This window comes from Cryptomeria japonica, chromosome 2, assembly GCF_030272615.1.
Source record: "Cryptomeria japonica chromosome 2, Sugi_1.0, whole genome shotgun sequence".
Lineage (NCBI taxonomy): Eukaryota > Viridiplantae > Streptophyta > Pinopsida > Cupressales > Cupressaceae > Cryptomeria > Cryptomeria japonica.
The window spans coordinates 515,391,198-515,412,911 of record NC_081406.1 but is presented as its reverse complement, the minus strand read 5'-3'; the positions used below and the strand labels follow the sequence as shown (position 1 = coordinate 515,412,911).

General features: G+C 37.9%; 1 protein-coding gene across 1 annotated transcript; it reads left to right on the top strand.

The window, feature by feature from the left end:
• Positions 1-11,625: 11,625 nt before the first annotated feature.
• On the top strand, positions 11,626-14,460 carry LOC131045253 (dynamin-related protein 4C). Its single transcript, XM_057978804.2, has 2 exons — positions 11,626-14,013; positions 14,116-14,460. The coding sequence occupies exon 1, from the start codon at positions 11,957-11,959 to the stop codon at positions 14,009-14,011; it is 2,055 nt and encodes a 684-aa protein (XP_057834787.2). The 5' UTR covers positions 11,626-11,956; the 3' UTR covers positions 14,012-14,013; positions 14,116-14,460.
• Positions 14,461-21,714: the final 7,254 nt, after the last annotated feature.

Below are 21,714 nucleotides of genomic sequence, written 5' to 3'. Positions count from 1 at the left end.
GAGGGAGAGAGTGAGATTGGGAAAAGGAGAGGGGGAGGGAGAGGGAGAGAGAGGGAGATTGGGAAAAGGAGAGATTTGGGAAAGGAGAGGGAGAGAAGGAGAGAAGGAGAGAAGGAGAGAGGGAGGGAGGGAGAGAGAGAGAGGGAGATTGGGAAAAGGAGAGGGAGAGAGGGAGAGAAGGAGAGGGGGAGGGAGAGAGGGAGATTGGGGAATATAGGAGTTGATAAATACAACCCCACAGTAGCCTGAAGATCTTTTGCAAGCCGAATAACCTGTTACAAGGAGAAGCAATGAAGCAAAATTTGAAGAACAAGAAAAACACAGGAAAAAATATTCTCCAAACAAGAGAGCTCCAATTCACCAGAAAAATGTATTGTGAAAAGATGATACAATGAAAATAAAAAGTAACCTCTAATAGGTCAAGAAACCCTAAAAAAGGAAAACCCTAGGTTTGCATATAATAATTAATTATATGCACCTAATGTTAGCTTAAGTGTAAAAAGATAATTGGAAACTTAAAGAATTAAAAAAATAATATTTAATTAATCAAGTAAAGACCCAATTACTCTAACACCCCCCCTTAAGCTAGACTTAGGGAGAAGCTAAAACTTGGAACAACTATTGAAAGCATGAAAGATGGGTCCCGGCAACAAGGCCTGATCGGGTACCCAAATACAATGAAATCTCTATGAAACGGAGACAAAGGAGAAAACCCAGTGGGAAAAAAATCCTCTCCAAAAAGAGATAAAAGAACATGCTGAAGGAAGAAGAAGGAAGGAAGGCCTCATAAAGACCCCCCAAGGACAACTTCCTTCACCCCAAGCATAGAGCGCAACTGAAGATAGCGCGGTGATGCAAAAGGTTTCGTGAAGATGTCGGCAACCTGCTCATAAGTGGGAATGTACTCAAGAATGAGAACACCATCCTGAATCAACTGACGGATGAAATACATGTGAAGCTCAATGTGCTTCATCTGCTGATGCTCTACCGGGTTGTGGGAAATATGAATAGCACTCTGATTGTCACACCAAAGAACAGTGGGACTATCTGGAGGAAAACCAAACTCAGTCATCAACTGTCGAAGCCATAAGATCTCCTGACTAGCGAGCACAGCAGAGCGGTACTCAGCCTCTGTAGATGATAATGCATGAGCAGTCTGCTTCTTGCAAGACCATGTGATAGGACCAGAGCCAAGATAGAAAACAAAGCCAGAAGTAGACTTCTGATTAGTGACATCACCAGCCCAATCTGAGTCAGTGTAGCCAACAATGTGAGGTTCCCCTGATGTATAATGAATGCCATGAGAACTAGTGCCCTGAATGTACCTCAAAATATGTTTGGCAGCTTGCCAACGACTCTCATGAGGATCATGGGAGAATCGAGAGACAAGACCAACCGCAAAGGAAATATCAGGATGGGTGTGAGTCAGGTACAACAAACTGCCAACCAACTGCCTGTAAAGTGTAGAATTGACTGAAGGAGTGGGACAAGCTGTGGTCAAAACAACCCCTGACTGAAATGGTGTGGGAGCAGGCTTGCAATCAAGCATGTCGAAGCACTGAAGCATGTCAAGAGCATACTTCTGCTGGTAGAGAGAGATCCCATCAGAAGACTGAATCACCTGAAGACCAAGGAAATAGTGCAAGAGACCGAGATTTGTCATCTCAAACTGACCCATCAAGGCATGCTGAATATGCTGAATCATAGAGGATGAGCTACCCATGATGAGAAGATCATCAACATATAGCACAAGAATCAAAATGTCACCCTCAAGAAGCTGAATGTAGACGGTGTGATCAGAATGACTGCGGGAGAACCCAATGGAGAGCAAGAAAGAGTCCATCTTCTCATACCAAGCTCAAGGGGCCTGTTTGAGACCATACAATAAACGTCGAAGTCTGCAAACCAGAGAACTATCCTGCACAAATCCCTGAGGTTGTTCCATGTAGATTTCCTCCTGTAGATCCCCGTGCAAGAAGGCACTCTTCACATCCATCTGAAAAATAGGCCAATGCCGAGAAGCTGCAAGAGAGAGTACAAAGCGAATGGAATTCATCTTGGCTATAGGGGCAAATGTCTCAGAGTAATCAATACCCTCAACCTGTGAAAAACCCTTTGCAACAAGACGTGCCTTGTACTTATTAATGGAACCATCAGCAGCATATTTAGTGCAATACAACCAGTGACACCTAACCATCTTTCTACCCTTAGGAAGAGGACAGAGATCCCATGTATGATTCCTCATCAAAGAAGAATACTCCTCCTCCATAGCACAATCCCACTCAGGGTGACCTGTCACCTCTGAAAACTTCTGAGGATCATCTGAAATAGCATGACTCAAAAGACTAGAACCCACTGTGTGAGAACGAGTGCGACAAGTATGTGAAGGGTCACCAGCCAAAGGACCTGCCGCTGCAACAGTAAGGCGAGCCCACTTGGGCATCTGAGGTAGAGCAGGTGGAGGTGGGGATGGTCGGGGTGGGGATGGTGGATCATCAACACCATCATTAGAATCATCCTCAAAAAGATCCTGAAGTGGTGCAGTGGCCGGAGTAGGTAGAGGAGTAGACACTGGAGTCAGGGTATCCACTGTGGGAAGACGCTCATCAAACTGAACATCCCATCGAAACAGGACCTCTCTGGAATCAGGATCAAACAACCTGTACACCTTAACATCTCACAGTAGCCAACAAAAATGAGTGGTCGGCTCTTCTGCTCCATGGCTTTCCTTTGAGCATCAGGAATAAAGGCCCATGCCTCACTACCAAATACCCGAAAAAAGGAAACATCAAGCTTGTCATGAGACCAAGCCTCCTTAGGAGTCATATGTCGAATAGCCTTGTGAGGCATCCGATTCTGAATATAGTTGGCACAATTGATTGCCTCAGCCCAAAAAGACGAATCCATGGACCTGGACTAAATCATACAATTCGCCATCTCCCATAAAGTTCTGTTCTTGCATTCAGCGACACCATTCTGCTGAGGGGTGTAGGGAATAGTAAACTGATGCTGCAAACCATGCTCAGTGCAAAAATCTCTGAAAGCTTGATTCACATACTCCTCCCCATTATCTATATGTATCCACCAAATAGAACAGCCAGACTGCTTCTCGACAAATGTCTTGAAGATTCAAAATGAATCAAAGACATCAGACTTGTACTTAAGAAAGTACACCCATGTGAGTCTGGAGAAGTCATCAATAAACGTGAGTACATACTTGGCCCCTGAAAAAGAAGGAGTGGGAAATGACATGAGATCACTGTGAATCAACTCCAAGGGTGCCAAAGCACGAGATGCTCTCCCCTTCGGAAAGGGATCTCTATGATGCTTGCTAAGAACACAACCATGACAAACACCATCAGTGCAGGAAATTTGTGGGAGCCCAAGAACAAGTGCCTGTGTACTCATCTGCTGAAGATATCTGTAATTGACATGGCCCAATCGCTCATGCCAAAGCTTACTCACTGAATCTGCATGTGCTATGAGAGATGAACCTATACCCGAAGAGGGCTCAAATTCATCAAATCTGTAAAGACGAGATGCAGAATCCACACTACCAGAAGCCACAACCAAATCAGGGTCATGGAGGTCCCGAATAACCACATCATGTGGTGAGAACTCAACTGTCTTACCAGAGCCAGAGTGGCAAATCTGATAAATGGACAGGAGGTTCGTTGAGATGTCAGGGACAACTAGAACATCCTGTAGAGTACCCCCATCCAAAGAGACAGAACCTGAACCCAAGACGGAAAGCTGAACTAAGTCACCCACTGCAATTTGTGAAATACCACAAGAGGCAAGAGAAGTAACCAACTGTTGAGTGTGTGTCATATGGTGAGAAGCACCAGAATCTAGAATCCATGTGGACCCAGAGGTCGAAGCTCTAGCAGTGAGAGCATGACCTTTCCCTGTGGAAGGAGAAGATGCCTGAGGTGAGGAAATGTGATGCTGCTGCATGGCTTCCTCTAAAGCCTCTAATCGTTTCCAACACCTGGAAACTAGATGTCCGTCCTTTCCACAAAAACTGCAAGTGTCTGATGATTTCTTCTTAGTCTTGGAGGAAGACTCACCAGATTGTGAAGATTTCCCTTGTTTGGGAGGAACTGGTTTTGAATCAAACTTAGGAGCAGGCTTGGAGGAATTCTCACTACCTGCAGAAGCCTTTTTCGGCTTCGGTTTCTACTTCTGTTTGTCCTTCTCCTTAGAGTACTGAGCAACCAATGCTTTGTTTTTGGAGTCTGAGAGCATATCCAACTGAGAAAGATGAGACTGCTCACGAGACAAGCGCTCACAAAAGACATCAAAGCTAGGCATGCTGAAATTAGTACCCAAACCATCCATGGTGGAGTAGAAAGCAGAGGCAAAAAATTGAAAGGGACCCCGAAGCTTCGAAAGAATCAAATGAATGCACTCTGTATCAGTCTTGTTCTTTCCACATCCCTGAAGAACAGATTTGGTAGTCTTGAATTTGTTCAAAAAATCCTCAATAGTGGGAAAGGTATCAGGTAACAATGAAGTCAACTTTGCCTCAATCTGTAATGCCTAAATCTCATTGACCCTCCCGAAGAGAGAATCAAACTTCAACCACATATCCCGAGGAGTAAGCAACTCATCAAGGTGAAACAAAAGACTGTCGAAGACATGCAAAGCTATCAAACCCATGGCCTCATCCAGCTTGTTCCGGTACATAAGAACCTCATAAGGACGATGTAGGTCTGGTTGAACTCATCCAAAGTAGCCCACAACTCTCGTGACCTGAGAAACCTCATGATGTGGGGCTTCCAGGTGTGATAGTTGTGTGAAGTCAACAACTCAACTGAAGGATCTACCATGAGAACAAACAAAAAACTCTGCACCTGCACCTGCTTGTTGGTTGTTTTTATTATGTGATCTTTCAGAATAGACAGAAGATGCAGAAGGGTTTGTTTGTTTTGAGAGTTTAGGTGTTCCTGCTTTCTGATATAAATGACAGAAAGCGAGAAAAAAAACACCCCCCCCACAATGGAGAAACCCAAACCCTAGTACATAGTAATGAGAAGGAAGTAGTGCATAAGCAAAAAAACTTCAAACTGATATCTCATGTACCTAGTGAAAATTCTGAGAAAAAAGATCACAAATATGAATAGAGCATGCTGAGAGATTTCCAATGCCTATTCATTTTCGAAAAATGGAGTCTGTTTGCCCATTCTATGGCCCCGGAAGTGCAAAAAAAAAGCCCGACTTTGACTAGTAAAAAACATAGTCAAACAGTAGATCCAGGAAAAATATCCACCACCACTAGGTCCGGCTTGGAATCACCTTTCCAACGCCTATTCGTTCGCCAAAATCCGACTCCGGATGCATGATCTAAGCCCAAAAAACCAACCCCCTCTCAAAAAGACTAGAGAGGAGGGGCTGGTGGTGCTTCGGGCGGAGGTGGGGCTCGGGCCGGGCGGAGGTGGCGCTTGGGTCGGGCGGAGGTGGTTCAGAGGCAGAGCAGTGCTTGGGTCAGGCGGAGGTGGCACGGCCCGGTGGAGGTGGCGCTGGAGCGGAGCGCGACCGGGCAGTGGTGGCTCGCCAGCGGGGAGCTTGAACGGCGGTCTTTGCCGGAGTGACGACCGGAGACGGAACGATGGCCGACTGCAAGGGTCTTCACCGGAACGTGGCGGAGCTGGAGCGGGGGGTCTGTGCTAGAAGGAACAGTGATGTCGATGGGTCAACGATCGGAGACGCTGCCAGAAGGAGGCTGGTGCTCGTGGGGCCAGCCTGACAGGTCCGTATGGTGCCGGACTGTCAGGTCCGGTACCCAATAGAATTTTTGGAAAAAAAACTTTGTTTTTGCCTTCCAAAAAAAAATTTTGATTGATTGTTTTTGTAATTTTTTTTTTAAAATCAAAACAATTCGGCCTGCATGCCATAAAAAGGCAATTTTTTTTTTCAATTTTTTTCTCGATTTGCGTGCAAGGGTCGTACACCCTGGCTTGGAGAAAAAAAAATAAAAAAAAATCACCCAGATGCTCAAGGGTCAAAAATGGACAAATTTTATATGACTATAAGGGTTTTTGGGTCTTCTGAGCACGATGGTGAGGTCCATTTAGGCCCAAAGTGATCAGAAAAAAAACCTTAACCCTAAGCACACAAAAAATGCTTGAAACCCCAAATCTGCTTCAAATGCAAAATTCTCAAAAAATAGGAACAGGTAGCTGCAGATGTGAGCTCTGATACCATATAGGAGTTGAGAAATGCAACCCCACAGTAGTCTGAAGATCTTCTGCAAGTCGAATAACCTGTTACAAGGAGAAGCAATGAAGCAAAATCTGAAGAACAAGAAAAACACAGGAAAAAATATTCTCCAAACAAGAGAGCTCCAATTCACCAGAAAAATGTACTGTAAAAAGATGATACAATGAAAAGAAAAAGTAACCTCTGATAGGTCAAGAAACCCTAAAAAGGGAAAACCCTAGGTTTGCACATAATAATTAATTAAAATAATTAATTATATGCACCTAATGTTAGCTTAAGTGTAAAAAGATAATTGGAAACTTAAAGAATTAAACAAATAATGTTTAATTAATCAAGTAAAGACCCAATTACTCTAACAGGGAAAGGAGAGGAGGAGAGGGAGAGAGGAAGGGAGAGGGAGAGAGGGAGGGGAGAGAGAGGGAGATTGGGAAAAGGAGAGGGGGAGAGAGAGAGGGAGATTGGGAAAAGGAGAGGGGGAGAGAGAGAGGGAGAGAGAGAGAGGGAGAGAGAGGGAGATTGGGAGAAGGAGAGGGAGAGGGGGAGGGAGAGAGGGAGATTGGGAAAAGGAGAGGGGGAGAGGGAGAGAGGAAGGGAGAGGGAGGCCAGAGATGGGGAGAGGGAGAGAGAGAGAGAGAGTATAGGAGAGAGAGAGGGACATAAAGAGAGATTTAAGATAACGAAAGGGGGAGGGAGAGGGGGGGGGAGAGAAAGAGAGGAAAGGGGGAGAGGGTGAGAATAGGATAGGATAATGTGTGTGTGTGTGTGTGTGTGTGTGTGTGTGTGTGTGAGAGTGTGAGAGAGAGAGAGAGAGAGAGAGAGAGAGAGAGAGAGAGAGAGAGACATGTAGTAGAGAGAGAACAAGAAGGAGAAAAGGGTGAGAGAATAAAAAAATAGAGAAGTATGAGGGGGAGAGAGATGAGATAGAACTCAAGGAAGATAATTAGGGCTCATAATAGACAAAAACAATGATGGGGGAAGTAAGGTGAGAGAGAGAGGAAAAGAAGAGGTACATGCATGTATACAAATATATATACATATATCTATATAAATATATGTATATATAACTATAGATATGCATATACATACATAAACACATATTATTTAGGTATGTCTAAAACATGTGTAGTAAATGCTAAGTTTACAAGCATACATTATTATGTCTTCATAACCCGTACGAGTTTTGTGAAACAAAAAAAAAATGTTTTTAGTTCTTTATAACCAGTACGAATTTTGTGAAACAAAAGTACTATTTCTAGTTCTTCATAACCCGTACGGGTTATTTATAACGACAAATAGTACTGTTGGTTCTTCAAAACCCGTGCGGATTTTGGCTTGGTAAGAGGGTTGGAAAACAACCCTAAGGCTTGCAAGCCCATTTTCCCCCCTTTTTTGTTCCTTTACATGTTTTTTCATCCTCCACCATGATTTCTTGACTTCATCGTCATCAGGTTTACAAATGATGAAGTGGGTATCTCTAAAATTACCACCATAATCTCACACATCTTCTTAGTTTTCTGACCATATAAATTTTTTAATTTTTGGACAACCTTAGCACAGTAAACTTTAATTTTCTTTATCAGTGCCTTGACAGTCCTCACAAACATATGTCTACCATTTTTTTAATAAATTTTGATATACTCGACCAAATTCAAAATAAATTATATATTATTGTTCTACACTAGATTCTATACATTTTTAATTTTTTTTTTTTGCATTTTTGATTATTTTGATGCAAGTTATGCTCAACGCACAAACAGGTACCAAATTTTCAAGATGTGGTCACTTCCAAAAATCATAAAAAATAAAATACTCAATGGAAAATTACAAAAAAATACACAACTTCTAGATCTCACTCTTACCTATCATCCTACCAAAGGGTTTTGCAAAATACTAAATCTAAATATATATTTTGTGCAACGCACAAAAACAGCTATGTTATATTTTTCTAAAAAAATTAGGAACAGTTTTTTGTGCATGAAAGGTTTGACCCTCTTAATCTTATCCAATTTTTTAAAAAATTAGTAGTTTAGAAACTAGATTTAGAGTACTACCATTCTTATTCTTTTCTCAACTCCTAGTTTTGAGTGCTTGACCTTCAAATAGCTCTTTGAAGTTCAGGTTTACCTATTTTTCAGAAAAAAAAATGTGGCGACTTATACCCCCCTTTTTGTTCATCATCTTGGTGCACTTACCCAGTTAGTTGTTAAGATAATGAAAGGGTGTGTCCTTTCATTTGTGTCTTTCAACATATGTATTTGTATTAAGTCGTTTTGTATCAAAGAGGGAAATCATCATACTGCTGTAGGGACTGAAAGTCATATGTATTAGGAAAATTTATAGGAAAAAGAAAATGTCATTTCTGTGCAAGCAAATTGTAACGAAGTATCTCCAAGTGTAGCTTTTGTGTACTGTCATTTCTCAGAGATTAATATACAAGATTCACTGTTTCTACTTTAAATACATTGTTTACTTTATGTGTTGATGAAACATTCTTTGTCCTCTTGATAAATCTGTTTAAGGATTTGTTGTAATGTGAATCACATGTTGTTACATTAAATGTGAGATTGGGTTCTTATTATTTATGTGACACATATTGAACCATTATAGTGATTATTAATATTGTCTCTTGAGTTGATAAAGTTGTTTGTCCATAATGTATCATATATATTTTGAGATAGAGGCACTGGTCTGTTATTCATTCTCTGAGATTTTGATTTGATATGCATAAGGTCCTTGAGAGAAAAGCATTCTTCTGAAACCTTTTGAACCATTCTATTGCATATTTCTTGAATGTCCTGAAAGCATTTTATTTCCAAAATACAACAATCTTTATACACAATTATCTTTACATTCAGTTTTCAATTTCAAAAGCATTCAAATAAAAGCACTCAATAGTACCAAGAAATTATTACCATTCTTGCAAAGTGTTGTCTTTCCAAAGTTTAAATCTACTTTAAATAACTCTTTTTGTGCTTGAGAGGGATAGGTATACCCACCTAGGTTTAGTGGAGCCTTAAGTGCAGAGAGATTTGGTCTTTGACCATCCTTGTTCATTGGCCAAGGCTAGTTGGATCAGTTAAGGGCTTGGCAAATCCTTAAGTTTTCCAATCTGTGGTTTTGGGAACCAACAGGACCACCCAAATTATATATCTTAGATTAATCATCAATAAATGGGTAAATGTGACCAAATGTAGGTTTATGGGGTAGAGTAGAGAAAAACGTGACACAACAAAATAGGGTGCCAAAAGTGCCTATGCTACTTAGAGAGCATTTATCTATATTATAATTTGATAACCTAAATCTAATGTGTGGTAATTGGAGCCTAAATTTATTGTGATCAAATTTTTGGTATTGAATTATTTTTAAAAATTCCCCAAAGATGTGGTCTCATGACCTTTATAATCATACAATATGTCAGAAATAGATTTATCAAAAAAATATTAGAAACTTTCAAGCAAATGTAATCAACATGTATAAAGTCAATTTCAACAACCTTTTCTTTCTTTGTCATTTCTTTTGCCAAATTGAAAACTCTAGAACATGGTATTTGGTGTACATGTTATACATATAACTAGCTTGGTGGACAAGTATGAAAAGTGTGGAACCATAAACATGACTCTCTCTCTCTCTCTCTCTCTCTCTCTCTCTCTCTCTATATATATATATATATATATATATATATATATATATATATATATATATATATATATATATATATATAGCTTATCTCTCTCTCTCTCTCTCTCTATATATATATATATATAGCTTATCTCTCTATATCCCTCTACCTCATTGTATCTTTATGTTTCTCTTTATATATCTCTGTCTCCATCTCTCCATATTCTTCTTCTTCTCTCTCTTTCTCTATGTGTGTGTCTGTGTATTTCTCTTTATCTCTCTCCCTCTATCTAACCCTCTATCCCATCTCTCTCTCTCTCTCTCTCTCTCTCCTTGTTTCTCTTTCTATGCTCTTCTCTATCTCTCTTCTTCCCCATCAATCTCCTATTGTATCCTTCTCTCTTCCTCTATCAAATTATATTGTGTTCTCTTTCTCTCATTTTATACTCTCTCTCTCTCTCTCTCTAAAAAAAAATGTGTTTGTATTATTTAAAACACATTTAAATGGAACTGAGTAGATGCTTTATATGCAAGAAAAAATTCCTCATCTTAAACTTGTAAGCTCGATGATAATTTAAAATTACTAGAAGTAAATACAAAGATAGGTACAAAAGAATAAGAGTAACAAACAATCGACTAGAAGAAACACACAACTACTAAGTGGTGACAATCTCAATTTTGGTTAATTGTTGTTGTAATTGATACGATTATTTCATATAAACAATTAAACTCATTTAAAACTAACTCTTGCTTAAGTATTTCATTGAGAAAATTGAGATTATTGGAGAATAATATTGTTCTCAATCCCATATTTCCAAGTGGTTACACAAGTGTTACTTTGACAAATGGAAAAGTGCAATGCCACACTAATTACCCCTTTGTTTTGTGTTTTAATCACTTAGATGCCTTCTATCTCGAGAATGATAAACGAACAAACACACTAAAGGATAGTGCATACATGACTATAAAAAAACAAGATGAAGACATACATGTTTATTAAAAATAATTCAATATTCAATTAAAATTACTAGCATTGGCCTTAGATTTATTAAACCACCATACATCCTTAATGATGTACTATATACTAATCAGTCCATGTGTCTCCAAAAGAATATACTTATATTCCTGCAAGCTATAAATTTCATATGAAGGACTTTGCTTGTCAATTTTAAAGTAAGAAGATAACTAGACATGAAGCATTCACCTTTTAAGTGTGATCAAATGGTCTTACACATTATGAATGTACATTTATTAGAGGCGCTTAGCACATAAACTAAATCACTTTTTATATATAATAAATCCTAATTATTTTCTACACCACTTCAATGTATCCACTGCACGACATGATGCAATTTGCTAATTTTAAAAATTATTTTTATATTCTTAACAATTTAAACCGTGTCGAAAAAGTAAAGGTCAGATTAAAATTTTAAGTTATAAAATATTAAAAAAAAAATTATTCCTTGCTGCTTTATTTCTTCCTCCATTTATTTGTTTTTTTTAAATCCAAATTTCATAATAGATTGCCAGAAAGATTTTTTTTTTTTTTTTCAATTTATAAAAATAAAGAAAAGTGTTTATTCCTTGCTGCTTCATTCATTTGTTTTTTTGATATGACGTTTACTTGTAACAGTGTTTCGGTAAGTACCAGGAACTTTGAAACCTGAAAAGAAAATGGAATCATACGTCACGAGAGGATACATGATATGACGTAACAGTATTTCGGTAAGTACCAGGAACTTGGAAACTTGAAAAGGGTTAAGCTCTGCGAAATGCCCTCGAAATATCGTAAAAGCAGTGGAAGCGGAGGCGAAGATAGCAAAAATGATAAAAATAAATGATATTCAAATGGAGGATCGTACAAAATCTTAAACCCTTGACTAGTAACCCAAAATTCGAATATCCTTTCGTTTTCCCTTAGTAATGTAGGTTTCAATCCGCCTTGCCCTGGAAATTTCCTCGCACTATTCTGCATTCGCCTTGCCCTGGAACTCTGCATTCCAGAGCCCCAAATTTTAGTATAAGTAGAACCCATTCTTGCTGTGCTGTAAATATAGCCAGGAGCATAAGACTTTTTTGGAGAGCATTGAAGTTAGTGTTGTCTGTAGTCTTGAACATGTCGAGTAGCTGGGACGAGAGGCTGAGGATGTCGATGCTCATGAAAAGTCCTAAGCTGGAGGAAGACATAGATGAAACCGCCGGATCTTCGAGCTTGACAATCTCGTACCAGCAGCAAATCAGGCCGCTACTTGATGCCGTAGATAAGCTGCGGACCCTGAACATAATGAACGAAGGAATCCAGCTTCCCAGCATTGTGGTTGTGGGCGACCAGTCCCACGGCAAGTCCAGTGTTTTGGAGTCCCTGGCTGGCATCAAGCTTCCCAGGGGAATGGGCATCTGCACACGAGTTCCCCTCATCATGAGACTCCAAAGCTGCAGCGACAAATCTGAGGCCCAAATCTCCATCGAGTACAGCGGCAAAAAGGAGATGATAAAAGAGTGGGACATAACATCCGAGATCGAGGCCGCGACACAAGAAATTGCAGGGGGCGGGAAAGGAATAAGTTACACTCCGATAACGCTTCACATTACAAAAGTTGGAGCTCCGGATTTGACAATGGTAGACTTACCGGGCATCGCCAGAGTTGCAGTCGACGGGCAGCCGGCGGACATCTATGAGCAAATAAGTGAAATGATAATGGAGTACATCAAACCGACGGAGAGTATTATTCTCAATGTTTTGGCGGCGACTGTGGATTTTCCGACCTGTGAATCCATTAGAATGTCGCAGATAGTGGATCCAAATGGCGAGAGGACTCTGGCTGTGGTGACCAAGTGCGACAAGGCGCCTGAGGGGCTTCTGGAGAAAGTGACGGTGGACGCCGTCAACATTGGGCTCGGGTACGTCTGCGTCCGCAACGGCATTGGCGAGGAAAGCAATGCTGAAGCCCGGCAGAGGGAAAAGCAGCTGTTCGATTCCCACCCGCTGCTGAAGAAGATCGACAAGGAAATGGTGGGAATCCCTATGTTGGCCCAGAAGCTTATGCAAATCCAGGCCACCACCATCAACACAACGCTCCCCCAAATCTGCAACCAAATCGACGACATGCTGGCAAAGCGCCAGTCTGAGCTGAGCAGCCTCCCTCAGCATCTCTGCAACCGGCAGGAGGCCGACGTGGCGTTCGTGAAGCTGCTGAACGAGATCAAGGAGTCGCTGAAGAAGATTGTGATTCTGGGTGAGTTTCAGCAGTTTCCAGATGATCCCCAAATGCACTGTACTGCCCGCCTGCGAGAGATGTTCGACAAGTTCTTCAAAGAGCTCTGTCAGAGTGGCGCAGTGAATACCAAGTTTCTGGCAAAGGAAACCCAAATGCTGGGAGAAGCTAAGGGCGTTGGGCTGCCTAATTTCTTGCCGCGCTCTGTTTTTCTAGACCTGCTGCAACAAAAGGTTGAAGAGGTCTCTGACAAGGGACTCGGGCTTGCATCAACCGTTTGGCAATACCTCGAAACGGTCATAAATCGGGTCATTGAGCACTACTGCCAGTGTTACCCGCAGCTCAGGTCGCGCGTTCAGCGAGCTGTGCAATGGCTGGTAGTGGAGAAGAAGCAGGAATGCACTGCACATGTTAAGCAAATGCTTGAGATGGAGAAAGGCATCGATTTTACCCTCGGTCCTGCATATATGGAAACTTATGGCAGGCTCATTCAGTCGAAAGGACAGTTCATGGACCGACTGCGCCTCCTCATCCGGGATTCTGGCAGGGGCTACAGCTCGGGCTCTGGTTACAATGTAGCAGAAAAGACGGTGGTATCGGACGATTTTGGGGAAGTGGACGTGGCGGACATTATGGAAATGCCGAGCGAGCGTGTGGAAGAGGCGTATGAGATGCAGATGAGCGTTATGGCGTATTGGAAAGTTGTCATTTTGAGGATGGGAGATGGGATTCCTCTGCATCTTCAGTTCGTTTGCAGAAAATTGGTGGGCAGGGAGCTGGAGTCGCAAATTCTGAAAGATGTGGGTGGCCCCAATTTCGGTGCCATGGAAAAGATTATGGAAGAAAGTCCAGTGGTGGCTACGAAGAGAAAGAGCCTGATTAACAGTCTCCAACTGCTCAAGAATTCCAAAACCGCGGTCGCCAACATCATGGATCGGGTTGCAGAGGCGACCTAAAGGTGAGGCTTTTACCCCTCTTTTAATCACTTTTGACCTGTAACTTTGTTTAACTGTTTGAACTTGGCCGGCATTGTTAATCTGGTCTATTGATCGGATTGCAGGGTATAAAAGGATTAAATGATTCGATTTCCAGTTCGCCAGCATGCAAGGTTTACAGATGGAGGTTTTGCTTAGCGCCACACAGAACTATTAGAGATGATACAGACCCCTCTCTGTTTAAGCTTGGGGTTTGAAAATGGAGAATTCGGTTGACTACACCCAGAAGTATAGTATATACGTATTTCTTCTTCTGGGTATTAGTCCGTTGCCTGAGCAAATACTATGTATGCATTATTGGGGTGCTTAGTTAATTATTATGTTGATTCTCGGCATGTTATGTACTTTAATGGACTGCTTATATAAAACATCATTGGGTTGCTTTTGTATGGAAAAATATTAATTTCTTATCTGGACTGCTTACATAAACATCCTTGGGTCGCTTTTGTATGAAAAAATATATTACCACTTGCATCTTAAGGAAGAGCAAATAGATATAGGAAATTTAGATAATATTTTGGTGGACGAGAAATTTAATATAATAGAGTGGTGTTTGAAAATTCATATTTTTATTATTATAAATAATGAGTGTTTTTTGATGGAGGTTCAGACTTGTGAGCTTCACGCACTATCCCGGTTTCATCGGAGTCTTGCATTCAGCAAGACTTGATCCCTGGTGGGAGCCTTTCAACTTCACCAGTAGATCAAGGGTCCATTGACAATAATGAGTGTTTTTGGATTTTTGTATGATGTGAATATAGAAAATTTTATATTTATAAGGTGTTCAAATGAATATAGTTGAAACTGATTTTGACAATGACTATCATTAATTTGTTTGTCCCATTTGACTCTTTTTTTATAAATCTTTTTAATAAGAAATAGGTGAGATGACAATTTTCATGGAAGTAGAACATCTAATAGAAAATCAAAGAAAAACAAGGCATGAATAAACTACTTTGGCTATGTCTATTAATATGAGGGAAACATAAAGATAGAATTTAAGGAAAATAAATGTGGTTAAAACGAGTAAAACATGAAGTCAATTGATTAAAGACAACTTATATGATAAAACACAAATACAAATAATTTATAATAAATGTATTAATAACTTAAATAATTAATTAAATAGCTTTAATTTTGTAGATTGGTGGACGAAGGGAAAGATTCACAACAATTTCTTACTTGCTAATGGTAGTAATAAGTAGAAGATACCATTTAGACACATCTATTATTATAAACATCATTTCTACTTAATGGACTCATTGTAAACATCATTGGGTCGCTTTTGTATGGAAAAATATTCATTTCCTACCCAATATATTAGTATCACTTGCATCTTTATGGAGTGCTTACATAAACATCCTTGGGTTGCCTTTATATTCATTTCTTATCCAATATATTTTTACCACTTACATCTTTAGAGAACACAAAAGGATAGAAAATTTAGAGAATATTTTGGTAGACAAAAAATTTAAAATAATAAAGTAATAAAGGAAGGTGTTTTAAAAATTTATATTTTTATCATTATAAATAATAATTATTGTTTTTGGATTTTTCTATGATGTGGTTATAGAGAATTTTATATTTAAAAGGTGTCTAAATGAATATAGTTTACACTGATTTTGAGAATGACTACAATTAATTTGTTTGTATTAGTTGGTTCTTACTTTTATACATCTTTTTTATAAGATATAGATGAGACAACAATCTTTATTGAGATAGAACATCTAACATAAAATCAAAGAAAAATAAGGTATGAATAAGGTATTTTAGCTCTATGTTTTAATACGAGGGAAACATAAAGATAGAATTTAAGGAAAATAAATGTGGTGAATATGAGGAGTAAAACATGAAGTCAATGGATTAAGGACAACTTACATGATAAAACATTTATACATATAGTGTTAGAATAAATGTATTTATAACTTAAACAAATAATTAAATAGCTATGATTTGGTAATTTCCAAAAAGGGGGTTGGAGAGGAGGTTGGTGAACAAAGGGAAGGATGAATAACAATTTCTTACTTTCTCATTGTACTAAAAAGTAGAAAAAACAAACTATGACTAAATATACTTGAAAATAAAAAAGGAAACCCATGTAAAATATAATTTAGGTAATAAATTAGTTGCAAAGTAGAAAATAATTTATGGAAAAACAAAAAAGATACCATTTAGACACATCTAAACATGTTTGCAATGCACACAATGACTGTCACTTGGGTGCACAAAAGCAATATTATTATTTTTAATCTTAATTTTATTATTAATATTTTTTTTAATCTTCATTTCAATTCTAGATTATCTTGCTTATCCATGACAAAATTGGCAAGGTTTGGTCCTCCATTAGAAAGTTTCCATCCTTGATCAAATGAGATTATACATTAAGAGTATAAATAATTGTATGTATATTTTTAACTCATTGGAGGGGCAACTTAGAGATCAACTTAGAGATAATCATTCCACTTTCTCTATTTTTTATGTCTCTAGAGCATTTGCAGTGTTTTATTAAATGGTTATTGTGTTTTGTTTGTTGATTTTGGTCTCGCACTGGTTTGAAGTAGGGCTATTTTCTTTTATTATTCATTTATTGTATCTGATTGCTTCTTTTCTATCCTTCCCTGAAAAGAAAATGATAACTTTTCTCTATTTTTCGTATATGTGTTCTTCAGAGCATTTGCATTATTTTATTAATTGGTTATTGTATTTTGTTTGTTGATTTTGGTCTTAGGTTGATTTGAGGTAAGGCTTCTTTTTTTAAAATTATTCATTTATTGCATTTGATTGCTTCTTTTCTAGCTTTCCATAAAAAGAAAATTATTTTGGCTTTTGCACTATCACTTGTGATTATAAAAACAATAGTCTCATCATTATGAGATTTTAGATGTGAAAAAACTTTGAAGACCTCAACCGAGGAGATTTGTGCATGCGAGTTTGTGAGGTAAAGCGTGTAATGGTTTGTGAGGTAAAACGTTTAATAGTTCATGAAAACACAAATGTTGAATATAAATTTTACTCATTGTTAAAATTTACTCAAGTTTTTTTTCTCTGTGCGCATGCAATTGTGTAAGGTCATAAAATTGTTAGGTCAAATAGTTCTATTATCTTGAGGTCTTTTTATTATTCTAGAATGTTGAACTAATTTGCACATCATGTTAAGGTAATAATAGACTATTTTGTCATTGACTTTTATTTTTTTTTATTTTAGAAGGTTGTTGGCTTAATTTGTTGTAACTGTATCCACTGTTATCATATGAATAGATTAAAATTTAGAATTCTAATATATTTTCATATTTATAAGTTTGATGGATTAGATTTGTTCATTTTTTAAAATTATGATAAAATATTTTTTCTTAAAAGATAATTCTATTTATAAAACTTTAATTAGATGGAACATGGTTTTTGCAATCAGATTCAAGAGTATGATTCTTCGATTTTGATTTAATTTTTAAAAATTAAGATTAATGATTATACAACTATTTGTTTAATTAAAAGTGAAAATTATGTAAAAAATAAATAGTGCATGTCAAATGATCGTAAATTGATCGTAAATTGTGGAAATGCACATCAATTTTTAAAATTTTTTTTTAGATAAATTCTACCAAAAAGGGGGTAGATCCCGTACATAGTGAAGCTCACTTGAGGAGACAGTTGAGAGCGATGATACCCTCAACCAAAATATCTACACGCTCAATCTGAGAAGCAGAGAGCAGATCACCATACATGGAATGAAGTTCCCAAAGGTGCTCATATCTTGCCTCTCTAATCCTTCCTAGAATAATTTAAGAGCTTCAAAAATAAACTTCTTTTTTGCCACTACTTCGGCATCAAAAAACCCCAGCTATGTATCCTTTTTTGAGATCAGGCTTGATCTTGATGACCTCTATCCGAACAACAACCCTGCAATCCTCTCTGATTAGGAAGTGAACATAAAGAGAAGCTCCCATTCTAGTGGCTTGAGTGATGGTAGAGAAGAATTTGTCATAGACCTCCCCATCATGTATGTGGTCATGTGAGGAACACTGCAACCCGAGAACCTTCAATATTCCAACCCGTACTGAATCATTCTTGATCTTGAAAAGATGCATAACCTGCTCGATGAGCGTTTCCACCTTGCATTTGCAGGAGACACCAAAATTTTTCCTCCCAGCCATCCTGCGCGGTATTTGAACACCATACATATTCGCAGGATTATGAGGAGTATATATAAAAATCAGACAAAAGTCTCTAGATATCTCGCATATCCAAGCATAACTTTTGGGTAGGTCGTGATAAATATACCACCACAATCGGCTTCCAATGTGTCAGATCCGATAGAGGTGAGGTATTATCAAGGGACAATCTTACATCGCCATTAGACTGAAATGTTTTAGCCAATGCTAGAACATTATGCCATATGTGTCATAGGAAGTGCCCTTTCCAGATGAATGTTTAAATCGTTGTCCAAATGGTCTCCATAAAAAGTGAATTAATTAATTTCCTTTCTTACACCCAAGTTTGCTAAGTAGTCCGCTGCCCCATTATCTTCTCTGTATATGTGCATTACGCAGAATTCCGGGATCTTGCTGTTATCGATGTTCCTTCTCACCTTCCAGCCGAGACAACCCCTATTTTTTAATTGCATTGATAATAATTTGTGAATCTACTTCAATATCAAGCACACTAATTCCTCTATCAATGTAATGTACACTAATTCCTCTATCAATGTAATGTTTTAGACTTCTTTCTAATGCCACAACTTCTGCAATATTGTTCGTGCACTATCCCAAATAACCATATATATCAAAAGTAACTTTCCCGTTATGATCCCTAACAATGTCGCCATAGCCAAATTCACCGAGATTTCCCTTAGCAAACCCATTGAAGTTCAACTTATATTTCCCAATGGCAGGGGTAGCCTACACAACATTCTTCCTTTTATCTGCTTTGGCTTAGATGTTGATGCTGGGGGGCTTCAGTCCATCCCACTTAACTTGGATCATTTTGTCCCAGTCACTGATAAATTTAATTTTGGTGTTGTATATTTTAGCATTAACGACTTCGCAAATAGAAGATTTGGTCCCTTTATAAACCACATCCACCATAGACTCCCTTCCTTTAAAGATTATTTTGTTTCTTTTCTTCCATACACGCCATAACACTATGGATGAAGCAATGATCTAGATACCGACCCACAATGATTTAGAGTTAAGGTACAAACAACTTGATAGAAACATCTCAAGGGACAGAGTCCAGGTGGAAGACCATTTGAGATCCATGCACAAGTATTCCCAACACTATTTTACAAAAGGACAATCATAAAGAAGATGGCCAGTAGTCTTTTCTCCACTTTTACACATGACACATATAGTAGGGCCAAAAATTCCGTAAGTTTTAAGCTTTTCCCTAGTCAATATTCTATAGTGCTTCACCATCCAAAGGAAAGTTCCAGCTCTAGGTGCCACCAATTTATCCCAACACAATCTGTAGGCTCCATCCTTATTATCTTTTATAGTCACTTGAACCATGTAATTGAGCTTAACATTATATCGATGAGACTTGGAAGCACACCATATGATTTCGTCATCATTGTTGATAACACTTAGTTGCCGCTTAGTCAAAATATTATTCAACACATTACATGACTCCTCAAGGATACATAGCCTATCAGTAAGAAGCCAACAAAAAATGCCAATACCAGGAGATGATTCAATGAAGTAATCTGCTACATACCTTCCAAATTGTAGCTCATTGACCGCAATCCAATCCACATGTTTGGATATGTCTTCCAGACTCGTGCCCATCCCAAGAGTCCCGCCAAAATTGAGCCTTTTGTGAGGCCCTACCCCGAGCCGTCATAACACTTCTCTGATTTTCATGTTAGACTTATTATTTGATATATTTGTGTGTGTGAAAAGTGGAATAGGGATTTGCAAGCTGTAAGACACAACACTTCAATTAAGTCATTACATGTATGGTTAGACAAATATAATCATGAATATAAAAACCATAATAAATCGACCCATTGCCTTCTAAAAGATGCGAATATAGACTTGCTCTCAGATTTTTATAAGCAATACCAGTAACTAGACTACACCAAGATGAATGATTTAATCTATATGAGCACACAAATAAGCTAAATGGATGCAATATTAAGCTAAATGAATGAAGATTATGCTATATGAATTCAAGCAATAATAATTGAACTAAATATGCAAAAAACTAAACTAAGATTCAATAATCTCAAAAACACAACATCTTCAATGACTCCAGAGCAAAAATTGCATAATAATAATAAATCTCCAGGATATTTTGAATAAGATATGAAGGTTGAATTTGTAGAGATTCAAAATAGAGACCAACGGTCAAGATCGATTAGCAATGAGCGTTTGAGATTCCTCAAGAAAAAACACAATTTAGGATAATTGAAAAATTGAGAGATCAGATTTAGTTAACCTTGAGATAGATTCCAATTATAGCTTGATTGAAATGCATTCAAATTATAAGTTTGAGTTTGCATTGGAGATAAAATTTAATTAATTCCATGCACTTGAGATTAAAAAAATAGGTGATTCCATACACCTTCTTTGATTTATTCAAGAAAAAAGTCTTTTCAATGCAACTTAACTTCTTTTCTCAAAAGCTTTGAGTTCTAATTTTAAAAAAGATTAATAAATTCAATTTAATTGCTTTTCTGATTTCAAGTTATCTCAATTTAGAAAAAGAAATATCTCAAGTTTGATTTCTCCTCTCAATTTAATTGTTTTTCTTTTATTTTCAATTTAAACTTTTTCTTTGCATATTAATTCCTCTTTTTGTAATAAATTAATTCCCTTTTTATGATTAAATGGCAAATTTATTAATAAATTAAATATGATAGGATATTTAATAAATTAAATAGGATAATTGATCAAAATGATTTTCTTGGAATGATTTAATTAATTAAATAGATATTTAATTAATATTGAGTGATTAACTTGCCATATGACATTTGATGATTGAAGAATTAATTAATTGTGTGCTCAAAGTTAATTTAATTGCCTTTGGTTAGGACCTTGGTGATGTTGTCAAGATTAGGGGCCCATGGTTTAGGTGACCATTTTTAGGGTATTACATTTGCCTCTCTTTGAATTAATGTGCGAGCAATGCGTTGGTTCAAATAATAGTTGATGTGTAGGAGATACCAGTTTTGAACTTGATTAATCACAAACCAGATGAAGAGTGAGATGTTTTGCTTGATTTGAAGCGATGAAACTAAACAGATTGATTGAAAGCGATACCGATCCCGAACTTGATTGATCAAAAAGTGGATCTTACTGATCTAGAACTAGACACAGTGAGCGAAGATAAAATCGATCTTGAACTTGATGGATCAAGACACGATGAGCGAAGATAAATTGTCCAACTTGATTTCATGCAATGAAACTGAACACCTGCTTAGATTGAGCGTGTGATCAAAGATGCTCTTAAAACCCTTGATTGAGTTAAACCAAATAATTAGCTTGATGAAAAGCGATGAAACTGATTAACGTTAAGAGACTGATTCAGATGAAGACAATACCAGCTTGATTTGAAGCGATGAAACCGTTATGCCCCTAGAGATTGATTTGATTCAGATGATCGATAAATCTCAATTTGATATGAAGCGATGAAGTTGAGATGCCCCTAGCGATAAGGATTTATTTGAT